Source organism: Phaseolus vulgaris, chromosome 9 (assembly GCF_051622355.1).
Source record: "Phaseolus vulgaris cultivar YP4 chromosome 9, ASM5162235v1, whole genome shotgun sequence".
Lineage (NCBI taxonomy): Eukaryota > Viridiplantae > Streptophyta > Magnoliopsida > Fabales > Fabaceae > Phaseolus > Phaseolus vulgaris.
Window position 1 is genome coordinate 14769215 of NC_143506.1, and position 20086 is coordinate 14789300.

Below are 20086 nucleotides of genomic sequence, written 5' to 3' on the forward strand. Positions count from 1 at the left end.
TTATTTGAGTGTAAATTTGCTTGGTTATTGTGGAATCATTGTTGTGCATGGTTGGGCGTGTTTCACACCGTTTCATTGTTAAATTTTTTCCAGTTTAGGATGAGCAACGTGCCTGCTTCGGTGAATGAGGTTTGGGAAGTTGTTTTGATCGCAACAGTAAAGAGGTTTGGAAGCATAAAAACAAAATAATTTTTAAAGGGAGAGTAATGAATGTACTAGAAGTTTTTGCTTTGGTTGGCTTGGTTATGGATTACATCAAATTTGCGAATTTTTCCTTTTATGATTGGTGCATAGATCCGTTAGTTTATGCGAGGATGATCTCATGATGTATTCATTTAAGTTCTATGACTGTTTACCCTAGATGTCTTTCTCTGGGTTAGTTATGAGAGTTTTGTTTAAACAAACTTTGGATTAAGTCTTGTGATGAAGGTTATGAGTGAGTTCATGTATAAAAATTGAATCAATCATAAAATGATTCATATTTATTTATTTTTTATTACTGATAAAATGAATGAAAAAAAATTATTGAATGAAAATTATTTTGTTATAACACCCACTGACAACCAAGAACGAAACTTCTCCGGTGACAAAGACACAAGGTTCCCAACTTCATTGCCTTGTAATGCACACATCTCATTTATCATTGCTTGTTTCCATGGATGGGCAAAGACTCTATCTGCATTCTTTGGAAATAGAAACAAAGGACAAGAAAGAAAGACAAGTAGGAAAGATGAACACAACAATATCTTAAAAGAAATACATTGAGGAATAGGGTCAATTGCAGAAGAAAAATTCTCACATACAGATCATGGTGACAAAAAATTAACTATATTGAAGAAGAAAACATCAGAAAAGATAAAATACACGTACGCAAATAACATTTGAACACTTGTTGAATATACATGTAAAAATGATTATGAATTTTGTAGGAGAGCATGGCTAAACACATAAAAACAAAACTCTAAACTCAAACAATAAAATATATAAAGTAATAAAGATATATTATTGATAAGATATCGAAGTGGCAAATTAGGCATTTTTTTTTCTCATTGGTGTATAGATCGTTGGTTTGTATGATAATGATCTTATGATGTGTTCATTTAAATTGTATGATTGTTTGTCCCAAATGTTTTTCTTTAGATTAGTTAAGAGAGTTATGGTAAGACAAACATAGAGTAAGTCAGTAAGTCTAGTGAGGAAAGTTATGGTTGAGTTCATATATAAGAGTTAGATAATTTCTATAATAGTTTATATTTTTTTATTATTGATAAAAAAAATATAAATAAAAATACTCCGTAACTCAAAATTCACAAAGAGAAAATGAACTTTTAAGCTTCAAAATTTAATTATTGGAAAAATTAAATTCACCTCACTTCACACATTTAGTGAACTGACCATTTATCCTAAAAGATTAAAAAGACAGAAAAAAAAAGAATCACTGGTGAATAAGACTTGCGTGTGCTGTGTCCCATGCTAATACAGTTGGGGTGCTAATTAGTGTGAAAAATGCCTTTTCCGAATTTTCTTCTTCAGTCACAGCTAAAGGAAATATGCCATGGCCATCACCCAGTCTACGTATAAAAGCCTCGTTCCTTCCTGAAACTTCTCGCTTCTCTTAAGTCAGGCACGAACGCAAACACGCTTTTTCTCGAAATCCTCGTTGCGCAAGCGAATTAGGGAGAGAAACTATAGCGAGAACACCGCACCGTCGTCTCCGTGGCCGTGAGGTTCCTCGAAATGTTGGACACCTACGTGTTTGGATGGATCATATGCGCCGCGCTGAGCGTATTTGTGATTCGCAATTTCGTTTTCGCGGGGAAGAAATGTTGCGCATCGTCGGAGACCGATGCCTCTATGTGCGCCGAAAACATCACTACTGCCGCCGGAGAATGCAGATCGTCGATGCGCGACGGCGAATTTGACGTCTTAATTGTCGGAGCTGGCGTCGCTGGCTCCGCTCTGGCTTACACTCTCGGCAAGGTATTTTGAATTAGATGTCTCTTTTAAGGTGTTTCGATTTCGATACCTGTTTCTTCGTGGTTTGTCTTACTCGTGTTTTGTCCAAAACCGGATGAAAAATGCGTTGTCATTTCTTTAATAAAGATTGTTCGATTGGTTGATGGCAGTAAGGATGCGCATTAGATTATGCTTCGCTTGCATGTATAGCGTTATAGTAACAGAGACTATTAGAGGAAGGAACGATGCTAGTGATTGTAGAAAGTTGCTCTAGAGTACTCATTGTTTTTTAGATTTTAGAAAAAAGAATGTTATGAATATTGCTTTCTTTATTGCTTGGGCGATTTGAAGTGTCTGATTTTCTCGATGATCACGTGTGTTGAAGAAAAATTACGCTACTCCGTTGGTAAGTGATAGATCTGAAGACTTTGAAAGTCGAACACTCGTGAGTTTGATTTTTGTTTTCTTCTAAGCAGCTGAAGATGTGATTGTCTGATTTAGGATGAATAAGACTTTAGGTACTTCATTTTTCTATTTATTTATTTTGAATAAAATATTCAAGGACAAACAGTGAGGTACATGTTTTGAAGATTTTGTTGGTTTTTAACTTTAAGATCACGGTGCAGCATAACTTTAAGAGAACCTGTTGTTTCCGCGAGTAAACAGTTCGATTTTAGAGGTATTTACAGACAGAAACGAAAGGATTTTTTTATAATTACTTATCCTGCGTTCAATTTAAACGTGTGGCCAGAAATTTTCACTTTTATTGATGGAGATTCTTTCTTTATGCTTGGTGATGCTGTTTAAATGGCTTGATTGTAGTTGTTAGATGGTATACCAATATTTACTTTAGGACTTCGGTTTATGCGGTCCAGCTAGTTCTATCCTTCTTCGTGTCCTTTTTCATGGATTTTTTTTTGGCTTGGTATAGGTAGAAAAACAAAAAGATACCAAAATAGAGAGCTGCTAAATACGATAAATAATTTGATAAAGAATGAAGAGCAAGATAAGAAGGAAACTATGATGGAAGAGAGACTGAATGTAGACCTTTTTCTAGAATTTTTGAGCTGTGGCATTTGATCAGTATGAATACAGACATATTTTTGGGACTTTTTAAGTACTGTTTTCTAAAACAGATTTACAATTAACTTTTGATAGCATAATTATCATCTAATGTAGGATGGACGTCAAGTACTTGTCATTGAAAGAGATCTGAGTGAACCAGACAGAATTGTTGGAGAGTTGCTTCAGCCTGGAGGCTATCTGAAGTTAATTGAGCTGGGACTTGAAGGTAGTGCAAACTTAACTATATGGACATTCGGCATATAATATTCCTACTGTGACTAATCGTGAGTGCTAGAAATAATACACATTTTTTTTGTCATTTTAACTATGGCTATAGCAAGGTGTAGAATGACCATTGATTCCCTATCACTGCAGATTGTGTGGATAAAATTGATGCTCAACAAGTGTTTGGTTATGCTCTTTTCAAGGATGGGAAACACATTAGACTCTCTTATCCGTTGGAAAAGTTTCACTCAGACGTTGCTGGCAGAAGCTTTCACAATGGCCGTTTTATTCAAAGGATGAGAGAGAAGGCTGCCTCCCTTCCCAAGTATCGGTTTCTTCCTTTACTTTGCAGTTCTTGTTTATCTTAAAGAATTTGTCTTGCTACGGTGTTGTACCTACCTACTACACAGGATTTAGTTTTTGAGTAGCACATCATGTTCTGATTTTTCAAATTTTCTCATCGATGCCATTTGAACTGACTTGGCTAGATATTTTAGTCATGTTACTTTAGTTTGAAGTCATTTATGCAATCAGGTTGGCTCCCTATCATTCAGACAGCTATATGCTAGAATATAACTATATGGGCTCGCTATTGTTAGCCAATATAATTCAGAAATCATATTTAACAATTTAAAAATAGACTTACCATTCTAGACTTGAACTGAAGGTACTTTCTTGTCACACACACATACACAAATATTTATTTATTCACTTAATTTTTTTTTTAACAGTGTACGACTAGAGCAAGGAACAGTTACTTCCTTACTTGAAGAGAAGGGGGTAATTAAAGGCGTGCAATACAAAACTAAGGATAGTCAAGAATTATCAGTTTGTGCACCCTTTACCATTGTTTGTGATGGCTGTTTTTCAAACTTGCGTCGTTCTCTTTGTGATCCTAAGGTATGCAGCTTAAGCACGTGATTTGTTTCCATATTCAAATTAAATTTGGTTTATTTCAGAAGTAATAGGCTTTCATACAAGGAATTAACATTTTGGTATTATTCATTTGGAGAGCTCCCCTTCTCTCGGTTAAATGTTAATGTTTGCCGAGTAGTGTAGAATTCCTGATTACGATGCTTTGTTTATAGGTAGATGTGCCCTCTTGTTTCGTTGGTCTAGTTTTGGAGAATTGTGAACTTCCTTGTGCAAATCATGGCCATGTCATACTGGGAGAACCTTCGCCAGTTCTGTTTTATCCAATAAGTAGTACAGAAATCCGTTGTCTGGTTGATGTTCCTGGTCAGAAAGTTCCGTCTATTTCTAATGGTGAGATGGCTAAGTATTTGAAGACAGTGATAGCTCCACAGGTACATAAATATAGAGGTTCTACAAATTCTTTACAAACCTCGGCACGAGATATATTTCAACGGGAACAGGAATTTATTTCACATTCTACAAATTTAATGCAGGTTCCGCATGAGCTTCATAACGCATTCATAGCTGCAGTGGACAAAGGCAGCATCAGGACAATGCCAAACAGAAGCATGCCAGCAGCTCCTTATCCTACTCCCGGAGCCCTGTTGATGGGAGATGCATTCAATATGCGCCATCCTCTAACGGGGGGTGGCATGACTGTGGCATTATCTGATATAGTAGTGCTGCGAAATCTTCTTAGGCCTTTGCGTGATCTGAATGATGCACCCAGCCTTTGCAAATACCTTGAATCCTTTTATACCTTGCGAAAAGTAATGTGTCCTATAACATCGATTTATTAGTTGAGAGGCAACCACTTATTTTTTTCCCCCACACCGAACGGAAAAAACGAATAGTGGCCTCTGCATGTTACTCTAACTATCTTCATCTTTTAATTTGCAGCCTGTGGCGTCCACTATAAATACGCTGGCAGGAGCTCTTTACAAGGTTTTTTGTGCATCATCTGATCCTGCGAGGAAGGAAATGCGCCAAGCTTGCTTCGATTATCTTAGTCTTGGAGGTCAATTCTCGGAAGGGCCAATCTCTCTGCTTTCGGGATTAAATCCTCGGCCGTTGACCCTGGTTCTCCATTTCTTCGCTGTTGCAACATATGGGGTCGGCCGTTTACTGCTACCATTTCCTTCACCTAAACGGATGTGGATTGGACTTCGGTTAATTTCTGTAAGTACCAAAATTTGTCTATTCATTGTTCTTTCATCTGGATAATTACTCTTGCAATAAACAATTTTATCTTTTGTCAGAGCGCATCCGGAATCATCATGCCAATAATTAAGGCAGAAGGAGTCCGTCAGATGTTCTTCCCTGCAACCGTTCCAGCTTACTACCGAAATCCCCCGGCTGCTTAAACGAGAATTCAGTGAGTCCGTCTTCACAAATGAACTACCGATGTTTTTATTCTTTAGAAATCTAACGGATTCGATTTTGAGGCATTTGAAAGCAATCTAGCTTTAATGTTAAGTTTTCTATAGAGTCGATTTAGACTGAAAATTTTATTTTTTAATATTTGTTAACTAGTTACTACTTATATTTTGAAGTTTTAGTTCAAATGAATTTTATTCTTCACAATAAGAATATAATTTAAAACTTACACAAATAATTTCGCTGAAGTTGCGAAAGTCGAAATCAGGTTGTGACATGCATGATCAACCCCAAGGATCAATCTGATAAGCTAAAGAAAAAGTAGGTATTAAATACAAAACCCTTAGCTTTTGCTAATTCACTTTGCAAATCACCTCAAATTTAGCGGTCAAGTATCTAAATAAATTACAATTAAAGCTAGAGACACTAATGGAAGAAAAACCATGACATATCTTTATGGGACAACATTTCAACCTTCGAAAAGCAATAGGGTCCCCGGGTTCGACGCTTGGCGAAGACACTGCCGCTCAATCAAGTCATGCTGCAAACGATTCAATGCACAAGACAAACAAGTTATGCAAGTCTGTTAAATATGTGTTACACTCTATTTATTAAAAGGAGGGAAACATAATAACGTACATTGCCACTCAATCAAGGCTTGGCAACAGCATTGCCGCTCAGTCAAGTCATGCTGCAAAAGATTCAAATGTACGATTCAATTCAATGAACAAGACAAACAAGTTATGCAAGTCTGTTAAACAAGTGTTACACTCTACTTACTAAAAGGAGGAAAACATAATGGAACGTATAATCTTGTGTACACAAAGCGAAAATTCTAAGTTTGTTAGACCACCTCAGATACATGACATCCAGCTTCCTTACCGAAAAATTGACCAAAAGAAACTTTTATTATTTTTCCTTTAACATCGATAAAATATTTTTCTGCAGTTGCCGAATGTAATCTCTAAACACAAAGGTAACAGGAATAGTTTTTTAAATTGCAAATCACTTTATAAGTTGCTACGAGGTAGTCAGTCAAATTGATAATTAGTTGAAAAAAAACGATAGATAAACAAAGTTAACAGCTAAAATCCAAACTCCAAAGTGGAAATGCTTATAGGTGAACTTCGATCGTTTCGTTCGTGGAGACTGCATGGAACGTATGCTCTACGTAGTAGAACAATAATTAATGCACACATAGTTTTGTTACTTTGGAGGGTCCAACTGTGTACATGAAGTGAATTAATGGGCTAACACAACCCCCTCGAATCTACTGAGACCACGTTACAGGGGCATTAATTATCTGGTTGGAGTGCTAAAATTAAATACATAACCTTATATATTTGATGAGTTTAAAAATAAAAAAAACACGATAATTTAATTCTATAATCATTGCAGAAAATTTACTCAAAGAGCAACTATATTTTAGCCGGATGATAATTCGATGAAGTAATGAGGCACTTTAGTAACCCATTTAGAATACCTCGCATCCTTTCGGGTCCCAGGATAGTTGAGCAGAGTTCAGTTCCTTCTTTCCTGTTTTATGGCCTCGTAGGAAGTCAACACTTCCTTGAACTTCGCCTCAGCAGCCTCTGTATATTTCCACATACATGGATATGTGATTAATAATATTATGGCCTGAGGCTACAATATCGTATACTCTGATAAATCAAGACTTACCAATATTATCCTGGTTTTGATCAGGATGATACTCCTTTGCCTTGGTCCTAAATGCTGTCTGCAAAGATGAGAGGATTTAAATGAATCAAAGACAGAACATCTATAATAGGAACTAGGGTGTGATCATGATGGAATATTTCAAAATGCAATCTAAATCCAAATCCAAATATTTGTGTAATTTTGAAATAAAGGAAATTATACTTTGATTTGTTTTATAAGTTCTTTCTGCATTTGTTTCATTATTGTAAATCCATTTATTTAAAAAGAAAATTGTTGTTCCAATCCAAATTCAAATCCAAATAAATGGATTAAACTTAAAAATTCATATTCATTTTAACTAAATCAAATTTATTTAATTTTTTTAAAAATTTATTTAAAGTGGAATAAATTTAGATTAAATTCACTTTGTTATGAACACAGACTAACTTCGCTCGAACTAGATCTAAGCCGACTCAACATGGACACGAACCAACTCGCCTCGACATCGACCCGGATCCACTCGACTCGACATCGGTCCGGGCCTAGACGACTCGACATCGGCCCGGACTCGAACGACATCGCGAACTCAAACAACTTGATATCGGCCCGAGCCCGGAAGACTCAAAATCAGTCTGGGCCCAAACGACTCGACATTGGCCCGGGCCCAGACGACTCGACATCCGTCAGGACCCGAACGACTTGACATCGGCATGGGCAACTAGACATCGACCCGGGTTCGGACAACTCGACATCTGCCCGGGCCCGCTCGGCTCAACATCCGTCAGGACCCGAACGACTTGACATCGGCATGGGCAACTAGACATCGACCCGGGTTCGGACAACTCGACATCTGCCTGGGCCCGCTCGGCTCAACATCAACCTGAGCCCCCTCAACTAGACATCGACTTAGGCTTGTTCAACTCAACAACGGTCTGGGCCCGCTCAACTTGACATTGACTCGGGCCTTTTCAGCTCGACAGCAGCCCCAGCCACCTCGACTCATCATTGGCTCAGGCCCGAACGACTCGACAACGACTCGGGCATGAACGACTCGTCATCGACCAAGGCTCAAGTGACTTGATATCAGCCCGAGTCCAGAAGACTCAAAATTGGCATGGCCCTGAACGACTCGAAATCAACCTAGGATTGGACGACTCGACATCGGGCCAGACCCAGACAACATCGGCCTGGACAACTAGACATCGACCCGGGTCCGTGCAACTCGACTTTCGCGCAGGCCTGGTCGGCTAAACATTGGCTCGTCCCGCTCGGCTCGACATCGGCCTGAGCCCCGTCGGCTCCACACCGGCCCTGGCTCGCTCGACTTGACATCGACCCGACCTGAACGACTTAACTTCAACTTGAGCCCACTCGACTCGACATAAACCCGGGTCCGATCGACTCGACATCAGCCCAAGCCCGAAAGACTTAAAATCGGCTCGGGCCCAGACCACTCGACAGCAGCCCCAGCCCGCTCGACTCATCATTGGCTCAGGCCCGAACAACTTGACAATGGCCCGGGCCCGAACGACTCGACAACAACTCGGGCATGAACGACTCGTCATCGACCAGGGCTCAAGTGACTTGATATCAGCCCGAGCCTAGAAGACTCAAAATTGGCATGGCCCTGAACGACTCGAAATCAACCCGAGATTGGACGACTCGACATCGGGCCAGACCCAGACAACATCGGCCTGGACAACTAGACATCGACCCGGGTCCGTGCAACTCGACTTTTGCGTAGGCCTGGTCGGCTAAACATTGGCTCGTCCCGCTCGGCTCGACATCGGCCTGAGCCCCGTTGGCTCCACACCGGCCCTGGCCCGCTCGACTTGACATCGACCCGACCTGAACGACTTAACTTCAACTTGAGCCCACTCGACTCGACATAAACCCGGGTCCGATCGACTCGACATCAGCCCAAGCCCGAAAGACTTAAAATCGGCTCGGGCCCAGACCACTCGACAGCAGCCCCAGCCCGCTCGACTCATCATTGGCTCAGGCCCGAACAACTTGACAATGGCCCGGGCCCGAACGACTCGTCATCGTCCAGGACTTGATATCAGCCCGAGCCCAGAAGACTCAAAATTGGCATGGCCCTGAACGACTCGAAATCAACCTGAGATTGGACGACTCGACATCGACCCAGACCCAGACATCATCAGCCTGGACAACTAGACATCGACCCGGGTCCGTGCAACTCGACTTTCGCGCAGGCCTGGTCGGCTAAACATTGGCTCGTCCCGCTCAGCTCGACATCGGCCTGAGCCTCGTCGGCTACACACCGGCCCTGGCCCGCTCGACTTGACATCGACCCGACCTGAACGACTTAACTTCAACTTGAGCCCGCTCGACTCGACATAAACCCGGGTCCGATCGACTCAACATCAGCCCAAGCCCGAAAGACTTAAAATCGGCTCGGGCCCAGACCACTCGACAGCAGCCCCAGCCCGCTCGACTCATCATTGGCTCAGGCCCGAACAGCTTGACAATGGCCCGGGCCCGAACGACTCGACAACAACTCGGGCATGAACGACTCGTCATCGACCAGGGCTCAAGTGACTTGATATCAGCCTGAGCCCAGAAGACTCAAAATTGGCATGGCCCTGAACGACTCGAAATCAACCTGAGATTGGACGACTCGACATCGACCCAGACCCAGACAACATCGGCCTGGACAACTAGACATCGACCCGGGTCCGTGCAACTCGACTTTCGCGCAGGCCTGGTCGGCTAAACATTGGCTCGTCCCGCTCAGCTCGACATCGGCCTGAGCCCCGTCGGCTACACACCGGCCCTGGCCCGCTCGACTTGACATCGACCCGACCTGAACGACTTAACTTCAACTTGAGCTCGCTCGACTCGACATAAATCCGGGTCCGATCGACTCGACATTAGCCCAAGCCCGAAAGACTTAAAATCGGCTCGGGCCCAGACCACTCGACATCAATTCGAGCTTAGACGACTCGACATCGGCCCGGGTACGATCAACTCGACATCTGCCCGGGCCCGCTCGGCTCAACATCATCTCGGGCCCCCTCGACTCGACATCAGCTCAAGCTTGTTCAGCTCGACAGTGGCCTGGGCCCGCTCGACTTGACATCGACTCGGGCCTTTTCAGCTCGACAGCGACCTTGGCTCACTCGACTTGACATCGACTCGAGCTTTTTCAGCTCGGCAGCAGCCCGAGCCCGCTTGACTCGACATCGGCTTGGGCTCAGGTGACTCAACATCAGCCCGAGCCCGGAAGACTCGAAATTGACCAGGGACCGAACAACTCTACATTGGCCCGAAGCGGGACCGCATCGACCTTGACAACTAGACATCGGCCCGGGCCTGGATAACTAGACATAAGCCCGAACCTGAACAACTAGACATCGGCCCGGGTCCGAACAACTCGACATCTGCCCGAGCGCGAACAACTCCACATCGGCCCAGGCCCGCTCAGCTTAACATCGGCTTGGGCCTGCTCGGCTTCACATCGGCCTGGGCCCGCTCGACTCGACATCGACTCAGGCCTGCTCGACTTGACATCGCCCTGGGCCCGAACAACTCGACATTGACACGGGCCCGAACGACTCGACATTGGGCTAGGCTCAGGCGACTCAACATCAGCCCAGGCCCGGACGACTTAACATCGATCCGAATCCGGAAAATTCGATATCAACCCGGGACTGCTCGGCTCGAAATCGGCCCCCAGGCTCAATATTGACCTTGGCCCGCTTGGCTCGACATCGAGCTGGGTCTACTCGGCTCGACATCAACTAAATTGGTCGTCTGGATATTGGCCGGACATGCTCGACTCGATATCAGACTCGAACAACTCAACTCGACATGGGGTTGGACCGACTCGACTAGACATTGGCATTGGCCAACTCGACTCGATATCGGCCCCAACCGACTCGGGTCAGCTCAAGATTGGCCATTCAGCTCGACTTTGGTCCGAAATGACTTGGCTGAACTTTGGCCCATACCGAATCGATTCAACTTAAGCCCGGACGACTCAACTGGACTTGGACTTGGCCAACTTTGCTCAACCTAGATCGGATCAAGTCAAAATCCAACCCAAAATGCAATTTGGATAATCCAAAAATGTATCCAATCTTATATCTAATCCATATCCAATTAAATGGATTGGATTTAAAATCCAAAAATATGGATTTTAGATAAATCCATTTAAATGGATTAAAACTAATATGAATTTGGATAATTATGGATTGGATTTTGTAATTTGGATTTTTTGCCCACCCTTAATAGGTATTGTAGATAACACAGGACAGTGCCAACCATGGAAACATATTTAGCCACAGTTGACTCGGCTCGACTTTGGCCCATACCGACTCGATTCAACTTGGGCCCAGACGACTCGGCTGGACGTGGACTTGAGCTGACTTTCCGAATTGTCTTGGCTCAACCTAGATCGAGCCAAGTCAAAATCCAACCGAAAATGCAATTTGGATAATCCAAAAATGTATCCAATTTATATCTAATCCATATCAAAAATGCAATTTAAAATCCAAAAATATGGATTTGAGATAAATCCATTTAAGTGGATTAAAACTAATATGAATTTGGATAATTATGGATTGGATTTTGTAATTTGGATTTTTTGCCCACCCTTAATAGGTACTGTAGATAACACAGGACAGTGCCAACCATGGAAACATATTTAGCCACAGTTAAAACACACTATAGGAAATCAGTGAGGATTAATTTATGACAATTCCGTAACTAAATATAGAACAGTATGGTCTCAAGGGAGGGCAATTATTGGTAAATTGGAAGCAAGTTATGGCAGGTTTTTTTTTAAGCACAAATCATAGATGACACTACGGCATCGTTTTTATGTGGCTTCCCCAAATTCAATAGATAGTTATGAAACTAGTGTCCAAGAAGATTCTCAAACCTACGATTTATGCTGTACTAGCAATTAAGTTTCAGTCCTAGTCACATGTTACATACCATAGAATCTGAAAGTAAAATAGGACAAGCACGTTTTTCTATAAAGACAAGTATGATGCATACAGTAACTGATGGATAAAATCTTTAGTAAAACAATAAAAGTAATATAAAAGGTATTGCGACAAAAAGACTAGTTACCTTGATCTCAGCATCTGAATATGGCGTTTTTCTAAACCTGAGGTTCATCAAAAGAATAATTCAGTGTCTAATCATGAATTTTAAACAAGCACGCTAACTTGTTATGTAAATATTTACACACTGGTATATGGGTCTTTAAGTATTTACAAAGTTGCACATTTACATTCTAAGCAAAAATATGGAAACACAATTGCAACTTGTTGGGGAATTAGAAATTAATAACAGAGGCGGCTTTGTTAAATAAGAAGAGTACGCTCAAATAGCAGTATCAGTATAGAAATACCATTCCCTCTCCCAGAGCATGAAGCTCCTCCAAAGATTCACTCTGTTGCAGAATGATTCCGAACTCCTACTCTAGAATACCTACCTATGCAACTATTCAGCTAACAACCTCTCCTTCACATGGAACACACCCTTCCTCCTTTAATAAACTCTCCATTCTGTGGGTTTCTTGTCAGGTCTAGAAAATGATCCACCAGGCCCTGCTCCTCCTGATCTACCAGTATGCCCAATGGTATCACAAGTTGCTTGCATGTTGCAAAACATTGTTGTGAAAATCAATATCTAAGGATAGGGACGGGTTGAAAGATAGTATATCGCAGGGTTTAAGATCCTAACAACAACGCAAAAACAAACTTAAACAACATGTACATATGCATTAAAAATAGCATAAATAAAGAAATAACCTCCAAATCCAATCACAGAATGTGAATTAAACTTAAAACTAAAAATTCAAAAACTTAAAGACCCAATTTAATTCATAATTAGACACAAGTTATAAACACAATTTTATCATAAAAGACAGATTTCAAACCATGTTCTCTTGAAATAGAACAGAACAAGGAGAAAAGAGACAAAGAAAAGGACAAAAGAAAGGCACAGCAACGACAAATCAAGCAACAGGGGTGTGCACAAGTTGCTCAGAAGGGAAAACCTAACATCAGGGTGCACAACAAAGAGAAACTGAAGTCACAAGAACCTAGAAACAAAGGCCAAAAGATTTGAACTGTAAATCACTGAGCAATTAGGGTACTATTGAGTCAAAGAAGGGCCCAAGGGAACTAGGGCACTGGTCATACGACTAGGAAGGAGCTTTGAAATATACAAAATGGAGTGAAAATCGGATGAAAAGGTGAATTTTTCATATCAGGTCCCAAAATCTGGCCTGGATTTCCACAGGATAGGGGTGGCCATCACACAATTGTACAGACAAGTTTGTGACCCTCACAGTTATCTCACATAGTCACAATCCAGTGACCAATTCAGCTCGTATATGGCTCCAAAGATGACAGGCTTATGTTTACAATCTTAATTGTGATGTTAACAAGAATATTTCTTAAAATGAGATTGTTTGTTGAATGCTCTGGGTGTATTTTATAAGGAACCCGTATTATATTTTTTATCAGACATTTTCTTCCCCTCAAATCAATTCTCACTTGTTTCTTTTTCCTTTATTTCTATGTTATGAACAGCTATATTACTTCCTGAAGTGATGCAAGCAAAACCATGATATTTCCCACGAAACCATAGATATTAAATGGACCGCATTATTCAAGATTCTGTGAGTACCTGTCAAGACCCAACATTGAGTAGTGATGTGATAATGCATAGTTTCCAGTCTCTCTTGGAGTTTCTTGATAATTAGTCCTCCGTTCTCTAAAGGATGTATCAGTCTTCCAGTACCAATCTTCTCTCTGGAAATGCTGATGATATGCACCATGACCGTTTTCCCTCCAACTCTCATAGCTTCTTTTATACTTATTCCTTTCTCTGTTAAACACACTTTGCATACGCCTTATTCGTTCCTGCAAAAGAGCATATGGACAATCATCAAGTGGTGCAAATTGAAAAAGTATTTTATAAGGATTAAAGTGTAATCCCGGGATTATCTTGTCTTGTCATTTATAGGGACTCGATACTAATAATAAGTTATATGTTTCTCAGGAAAATACTCATTAATATTTCCTATTTGATTTGATTCAATTATGTCCAATGTTTTAGAAATTACATATTCTATTAGGATTTATATTTCAGTAAGATTTATGTAGTATTAGTTTATCATCTTTGATATGAAACACATTATCAGTGCCTTACACCATTTAGAATGTTCAACATAGTTATAATAATGAGATTACTTTTTCCTCTAAATCTGAGCATAAATAGCTCATTAAGAGTGAGTTCTTTGCTCTAGAGAATTACTCTAGTCAGCCCTAGTTGAGTCTCATCAGCTTAGGTTTATTGTTCTACATTACTTTGGCTTAAGCTAAGGTGCCTACAACCATCCTATCAAACATTCATACAATCTAAACTTTGCATTTCTTTCTGTCTCATTGTGAACCATTAAAAATGATTTCTTCCAAAATATTGTGATTCAGCCATCTGAAAAAAATATAGTGCAGCACACCTTTCCATCTCAAATTTGAAAAATGCAATGCAAAGTTCATATTAATAACAATAAAAACAAAAGACGTATACAAGTAGCGATAATAGCAACAAAAACTCACCACTCTTTCCATCTCCTCCTCGTACTCCTCTTGCAGTCGCTTATTGTGCTTCCTCCACGCCTCTTCCTGAAAAGATGTTCGAAACGAACCACCTCTCTGTCCTTTTCGTGACTGTGTCCTCAATAGCTACAACAACAATTAACATGTTTAAAACCATACACCATCAATTTAACCGTTAATTGAATCTCCAAATAACAAATAAACTGTGAAATAATACTAGTTGACAGAAAAGGGATAAATACAAGGTCTCGTATATTGAATACATGAAATGATTGAGTGTACTAGTTACTGTTTATACAGTTCAAAAGACTAACAAACTTTCTAACTGATACACGATAATAATCAAGAAGAGAAAAACCAACACCGTTCAGGTCTCACACAAGCAAATCATCCGAATAACATAGAAGAAAAGCATATCCTAAAATCTTTCATACATCATAAAAGAAAAGGTAAAACCGTCAATTACTAATACAATCGCTCTAACAGCCTTCAATGCGTTTAGGTCGTAACAATTTCTAATTCACTTTCCGTACCTGAACATAGAACCAATCAACACTCCTCCGCAGTTGACCGACCTACAAATTCGGAAGCAATTCTAATATTCGAAACGCTATATTAAATAAAATCCGCATATGTAATCCTCTGTAGCAAAACCTAAGATCGATTGAGAAAAACAAATTCAAGAAAAAGAATCACCGCAAAGGTAGTAACGGTGGCTCCAATTAAGCCGAAGAGTAAAGCTCCCCAAATCTTCGAGTCTTTGTCTTTATCTTTATCCGCGTCCTCCTTCATTGCAAGAAAGATAGTATTCAAAGATTTCTATCACAACCGATTCCACGATTAAATAAACACACACCACATCCTTTGCCGCACTTTTCCTATATTCGCTTTATTCGCAACTCGCCATTCGAAGTCGTTGGCAATTCACAAACACTCTCCTAAAATTTTTATTTGTTAATTAATTGTAATAAATTTGCCGTTAGCTATTACTATTACGGGAGCCATAGGAAATTAAACATTTCCTATATTGGGCCGGTGTGAGTAATAAAGAAAGTGGGCCCATAGAAGCCCATTATGAACCCATACCGTTGGATATTGTTATTCAAACCAACCAACCGACACATGGTAAAACATCGGAACAGGAATATTAGTTACATTCCCACAAACCCAGTCTCTGTTTTTTGGCTTTTTTTTTTCTTTATCTATGCGCGTTGTGGAGGACAGACAGAATGCACAAAGTTCAGATCTAAGCTCTGATGCCAATTGCATAGAGAAGGTTCAATAACACTGGTAAGTACTGAGCAGAGAACATTGTACGGATCGTGTCCATCAATTATCTGGAATAACCTTTAATTGTTTCTTTTTTTTTTCTTTTGATATATCTGCCACGTTTCTTTGCTTTCAATGGTCCAGTTCTTAGAATTATTGTCCTGGATGCGTTGGAGAAACGAAATGTTCAAAACATGAATATTACTCAAACTAGCTTTTTGAGATTTAGATAGTGCGAATTATATGATACTATGTGGTTATTTGACTCAGTGATCCAGTTTTTGAGATGTTTGTGCTGATCAATCTTGCAGAGTACTATATAACATTAACATCGTCGTGGTCATAACATAAACATTTGAATGATGTCGCGGAGACCTGTGAATCCGTCTCGGCGATTTGGAGACAGCGGAGGTGGATTGTTTTCATCTTCGAAATCAAAGTCTTCGCCGGCTTTGTCGGTTGGGCTCATGATTGTGGTAATTTATAGAATCAGATTATTATTGACACATGGAGCTTATACGGTTGTATTATATGGAGGATATTTTCTAATCACTTTTAGGTTGGTAACTTTTGTAGGGAGGCCTGTTTCTCATTGGCTATGTGTACAAGGGCTCAGGTTTGATTCTAATTGTTTCTTACTTAAATTCAGATGTTGTTTTCCTTTTGTTATGCTTCCTTAGTCCTTCCATTACTTGTGGTCTTTTCCTGTTTTACGTGCGTGCATTTATTTATTTTTCCTGGCCGTTGCTTTTTATAGGTGGATTTGGCAGCCGTTTGGACTCTGTCAGCAGGCTTCAAGGTACCTTTTTTCCCTGACTCTTAAATGGTATTTGCTTTACTCTCTATCTTTTAAGACATTACAAATATGATGGTGGTATTTTGTTGGTATTGCATTAATTGTGCCGTGTTTTTTTTTTAAAAAAAATTGGCGATTCTCCTTGTGGTTACTTCTTGATTGTGAGAAGTTTTATAACTCCTTTTTGTTGAGGAAAAATCCATGTCTTACTACCTTTTATGGAAAAAATCGACTAGGGCATTATAAAGGTCACTAGTGAAGTGAGGAGAATAGATTAAATGATTTTTATTCTTGTGAAAAGGATGAGAGGGAAGAACATTGGAAGATGTTGCTGGGACAGACATCATGATGAATATTGTTTTTGAGAATTTCATCTTTAACAGAGTCTAATGGTGTCATTTGATTCTTGTAGCCAACTAATGAGATTAGGCTTTTGTTATCATTGTTTTAATTAGCTTTTTGTAAGCTCAAAAACACAAGTAGCTGTTCTGCCGTAACCTTTTGATATATTCACCACAAATACAACAGTTACTTGTTTTATCTTTTCTTGTTTCAGGTGGCAATATCCTGCCAATGGTTATGTACCCCTTATTATCTTTTTAATTGTAACTAAAACAATTCTAGTTGTTTTTGTACTGGTCGTGCATTATGGCTTATAAATTAGAATGACTATCTTCTGAGCTTCTGACTTGTGTAAATAGGATAAATGATATTATATAAAATGAATGGACCGTTGTATGTTTTTGCCACTGTGTTACTTCAGTGTTTTGCATTTTGTTAAGCATCCTGGTTTTATACTAATGGTGCTGTTTTGTAAGGAAAGATTAGTTTTTCGGTACTTCTGCAGTTCATTGACTAGTTCAGTAATATTCACTACACTGATTTTATGTGTATGTTTGGGAAATATCCATAAATCATGATAAAGGTTTCTGGAAATAGAGTTCAGTTTTTGGAGTTGTTTAATAAATTGTGGTCTGGCTCTTAACTAAAAGCTATAACTTAGTTGCATTCTCTATGATAAATATTTTTATATCATTTGAACAGAGATAATTAGCTTGGCATTTGTTTAACTTCCAGATTTACTGTAATAACATGCACAACTTCCAAATGCAGGTGATTATTTGTGTACTGGAGAGGTCCCACGAGCAATTCCCATTTTGCAGAAAGCATATGGTGATAGCTTACACAAAGTTTTGCATGTTGGCCCTGATACTTGTTACGTGGTCTCTAAATTGCTAAAAGAGGAGGAAACTGAAGCCTGGGGCATAGAACCTTATGATATAGAGGATGCTGATGCTAATTGCAAAGCACTTATCCGCAAAGGCATTGTGCGTATGGCTGATATCAAGTTTCCTCTTCCATACAGGCCAAAAACTTTCTCTCTTGTAGTAATTTCCGATGCCCTTGATTTCTTATCTCCCAGATACCTTAACAAAACTCTTCCAGATTTGGCAAGGGTTTCAACTGATGGAATAGTGATATTTACTGGTAAGTGCACTTAAATTAGTGCCTAATCCCGTCTATAAATAAAAAATTCAGTGAAATGTAATCTAGCATTAATTCATGTAGTTTTACTAGAGTGGCAAAATCACTAGAAGGAAATGAAAGTACGGTAACGTTTAGGAATTAACTATTTTGAGTGTTGAATACAATGATTTTATTGAGAAGAAGTGTGTTTTTAGCTTATATGGAATCATACACCTAAATTCTCTCTCACTGATTTAAAATGGATCTAAGGCATTCTGTGGTTGAAATTTTGATATGTTAGTAAGATTTTGAGCTTTTCTTGTGTTGGTTCTGATTGGTTGAAAGATTATCCTAAACTGCAATCAATAATCTTTTGAACCTGGCGTATTAGCAGCTTATAACTTTGTGTGACAATGTAGGTTTTCCAGATAATCAAAAGGCTAAGGCTGCAGAAGTTTCTAAATTTAGAAGAACGGTGAGTTCATTTTACCTGGAGTAATAATATTTTTATTGTTATCATTGCTTCATTATCTAGTATTCTGTGTAACATATATAGATAATAACGAGGCAATGATAATATATATTGTTTATGAACAATATGAAAGAAAAAGAATTTACGGATTGGTCTTGCTTCAGGCTAAGATGAGGAGTTCATCCTGGTGGGTCCGATATTTCCTTCAGATAAACTTAGAGGAGAATGATGCTGCTTCCAAGAAGTTTGCACAGGCTTCAACTAAGAGTTCATACATTCCAAATTGCCAGATATTCCACCTGAAGTCTCTCAACTGAATTTCACGATGATTACATTTATATTATTGAAGCTCCCTATGGTTGTTTGTTACCCGTGAGTTTCCATCTAAAACGCTTTTTTCTATAAAAGGTAAGTTAATTTATCAAATTTTAACTAATTTTTCAGTCGAATAGGTGATCTTAACTGCAGTGGCAGTGACTGTTGTACTTTAAAGGAACGTTACTTTTTCATTAAGATATAAATTGAATCTCATTACATACTTTGCTTTTTCTCTAGCTATATTAGCTATAAATCATCCCTCATATAAAATTAGGAATAGTCAAACCACTGGCTAATTTCTATATCATGCATAAAAGATTTTCTGTTATTTGTGCCTTTCTTTTGTTTTGTTGTAAGAGCTTTTCGCATTAGATTTCTTTTCAGCTAGAAAAGTAAATTCTTTGCAAATATACAAATATCTTCATGAAATCAAAGATTTTGGGTGAGGTAAATTAAAACATCTAAATCCTTATAGTGAATTATAAAATAACAATAACATAAATTTATCTTGAGGATTATGTGTCAATAACAAATAAGTTTCTGATAACTATTATACCCGTTGCAGGATTTTTTATTTTTAGGATAATTTTTTGAATAATTATTGAAATAAATTTAGTTTTAAAAAAATATAAATGTTGTTAAGTCGCGTTTTAAAGTACTATTTTTTTTATGAAAGCATGACTTTTATTAAATTGACGAGTTTTAAAAGATGTCTTTACTTATTTTTTTAAAATAATAAAAGTCGTATTGAAAAAATATTTCAAATAAAAAATTAAGTGAAGACATGCGATTTTATTGTTTTAATAGTTTTAGGATACAAATTTAATATTATTTTAAAAATTGTAAAACAAAATTTCGTTTTAAAATAACTTTTTTTATAAAAAAATCACGGTTTAAAACATGATTTGTGTACATTTCGTAAATTTTAAATTGTGTCTGCTTTAATTTTTTTAAATTACCCTG

At 38.9% G+C, this 20086-nt stretch overlaps 3 protein-coding genes across 11 annotated transcripts; 2 read left to right on the forward strand and 1 right to left on the reverse strand.

Annotated features, from left to right (window-relative positions):
- The first annotated feature begins 1447 nt into the window (after positions 1-1447).
- On the forward strand, positions 1448-5748 carry LOC137817787 (squalene monooxygenase SE1-like). 3 transcript variants are annotated; one of them, XM_090295856.1, is made up of 8 exons: positions 1448-1980; positions 3136-3247; positions 3397-3571; positions 3978-4146; positions 4335-4553; positions 4656-4931; positions 5062-5340; positions 5421-5748. In XM_090295856.1, exons 1-8 carry the CDS (start codon positions 1738-1740, stop codon positions 5523-5525), a joined length of 1578 nt encoding a protein of 525 aa, XP_090151982.1. In that variant the 5' UTR covers positions 1448-1737; the 3' UTR covers positions 5526-5748. The 3 variants fall into 3 exon arrangements, with proteins under 3 accessions (XP_090151982.1, XP_090151983.1, XP_090151981.1); XM_090295857.1 differs by having other exon boundaries at positions 1476-1980; positions 3136-3305; XM_090295855.1 differs by having other exon boundaries at positions 1476-1980; positions 4335-4931.
- LOC137817760 (uncharacterized) lies at positions 5715-15800 on the reverse strand. Of its 6 annotated transcripts, none has more exons than XR_016515828.1 (9): positions 15498-15797; positions 15335-15376; positions 14802-14927; positions 13867-14102; positions 12298-12334; positions 7219-7276; positions 7022-7130; positions 6178-6229; positions 5715-6079 (listed from the first exon to the last, which is right to left on the reverse strand). XR_016515828.1 is itself a non-coding variant. In XM_090295859.1 (7 exons), exons 1-7 carry the CDS (start codon positions 15591-15593, stop codon positions 7060-7062), a joined length of 666 nt encoding a protein of 221 aa, XP_090151985.1. In that variant the 5' UTR covers positions 15594-15797; the 3' UTR covers positions 6855-7059. The 6 variants fall into 6 exon arrangements, 1 of the variants encoding a protein (XP_090151985.1); XR_016515830.1 differs by having other exon boundaries at positions 12298-12910; XR_016515832.1 differs by having other exon boundaries at positions 15335-15396; positions 15498-15741.
- Positions 15801-15905: 105 nt separating this feature from the next.
- LOC137817726 (putative pectin methylesterase CGR3) lies at positions 15906-19343 on the forward strand. 2 transcript variants are annotated; one of them, XM_068620960.1, is made up of 7 exons: positions 15906-16091; positions 16382-16546; positions 16647-16686; positions 16828-16869; positions 17980-18354; positions 18753-18808; positions 18970-19343. In XM_068620960.1, the coding sequence occupies exons 2-7, from the start codon at positions 16430-16432 to the stop codon at positions 19120-19122; spliced, it is 783 nt and encodes a 260-aa protein (XP_068477061.1). In that variant the 5' UTR covers positions 15906-16091; positions 16382-16429; the 3' UTR covers positions 19123-19343. The 2 variants fall into 2 exon arrangements, with proteins under 2 accessions (XP_068477061.1, XP_068477060.1); XM_068620959.1 differs by having other exon boundaries at positions 15924-16091; positions 16341-16546.
- The last annotated feature ends 743 nt before the right edge of the window (positions 19344-20086 follow it).

Coding starts and splice junctions, on each gene's coding strand:
- LOC137817760 (XM_090295859.1), bottom strand. CDS start 15,593: ATGAAGGAGGACGCGGATAAAGATAAAGACAAAGACTCGAAGATTTGG. Junction 14,103..14,801: donor AGGAGGAGATGGAAAGAGTG/GTGAGTTTTTGT, acceptor GCTCTTTTGCAG/GAACGAATAAGGCGTATGCA. Junction 12,335..13,866: donor TCAATGTTGGGTCTTGACAG/GTACTCACAGAA, acceptor GATGAACCTCAG/GTTTAGAAAAACGCCATATT.
- LOC137817726 (XM_068620960.1), top strand. CDS start 16,430: ATGATGTCGCGGAGACCTGTGAATCCGTCTCGGCGATTTGGAGACAGC. Junction 16,687..16,827: donor CTATGTGTACAAGGGCTCAG/GTTTGATTCTAA, acceptor TGCTTTTTATAG/GTGGATTTGGCAGCCGTTTG. Junction 16,870..17,979: donor CTCTGTCAGCAGGCTTCAAG/GTACCTTTTTTC, acceptor TTCCAAATGCAG/GTGATTATTTGTGTACTGGA.
- LOC137817787 (XM_090295855.1), top strand. CDS start 1,738: ATGTTGGACACCTACGTGTTTGGATGGATCATATGCGCCGCGCTGAGC. Junction 4,932..5,061: donor CCTTTTATACCTTGCGAAAA/GTAATGTGTCCT, acceptor TTTAATTTGCAG/CCTGTGGCGTCCACTATAAA. Junction 5,341..5,420: donor TTGGACTTCGGTTAATTTCT/GTAAGTACCAAA, acceptor ATCTTTTGTCAG/AGCGCATCCGGAATCATCAT.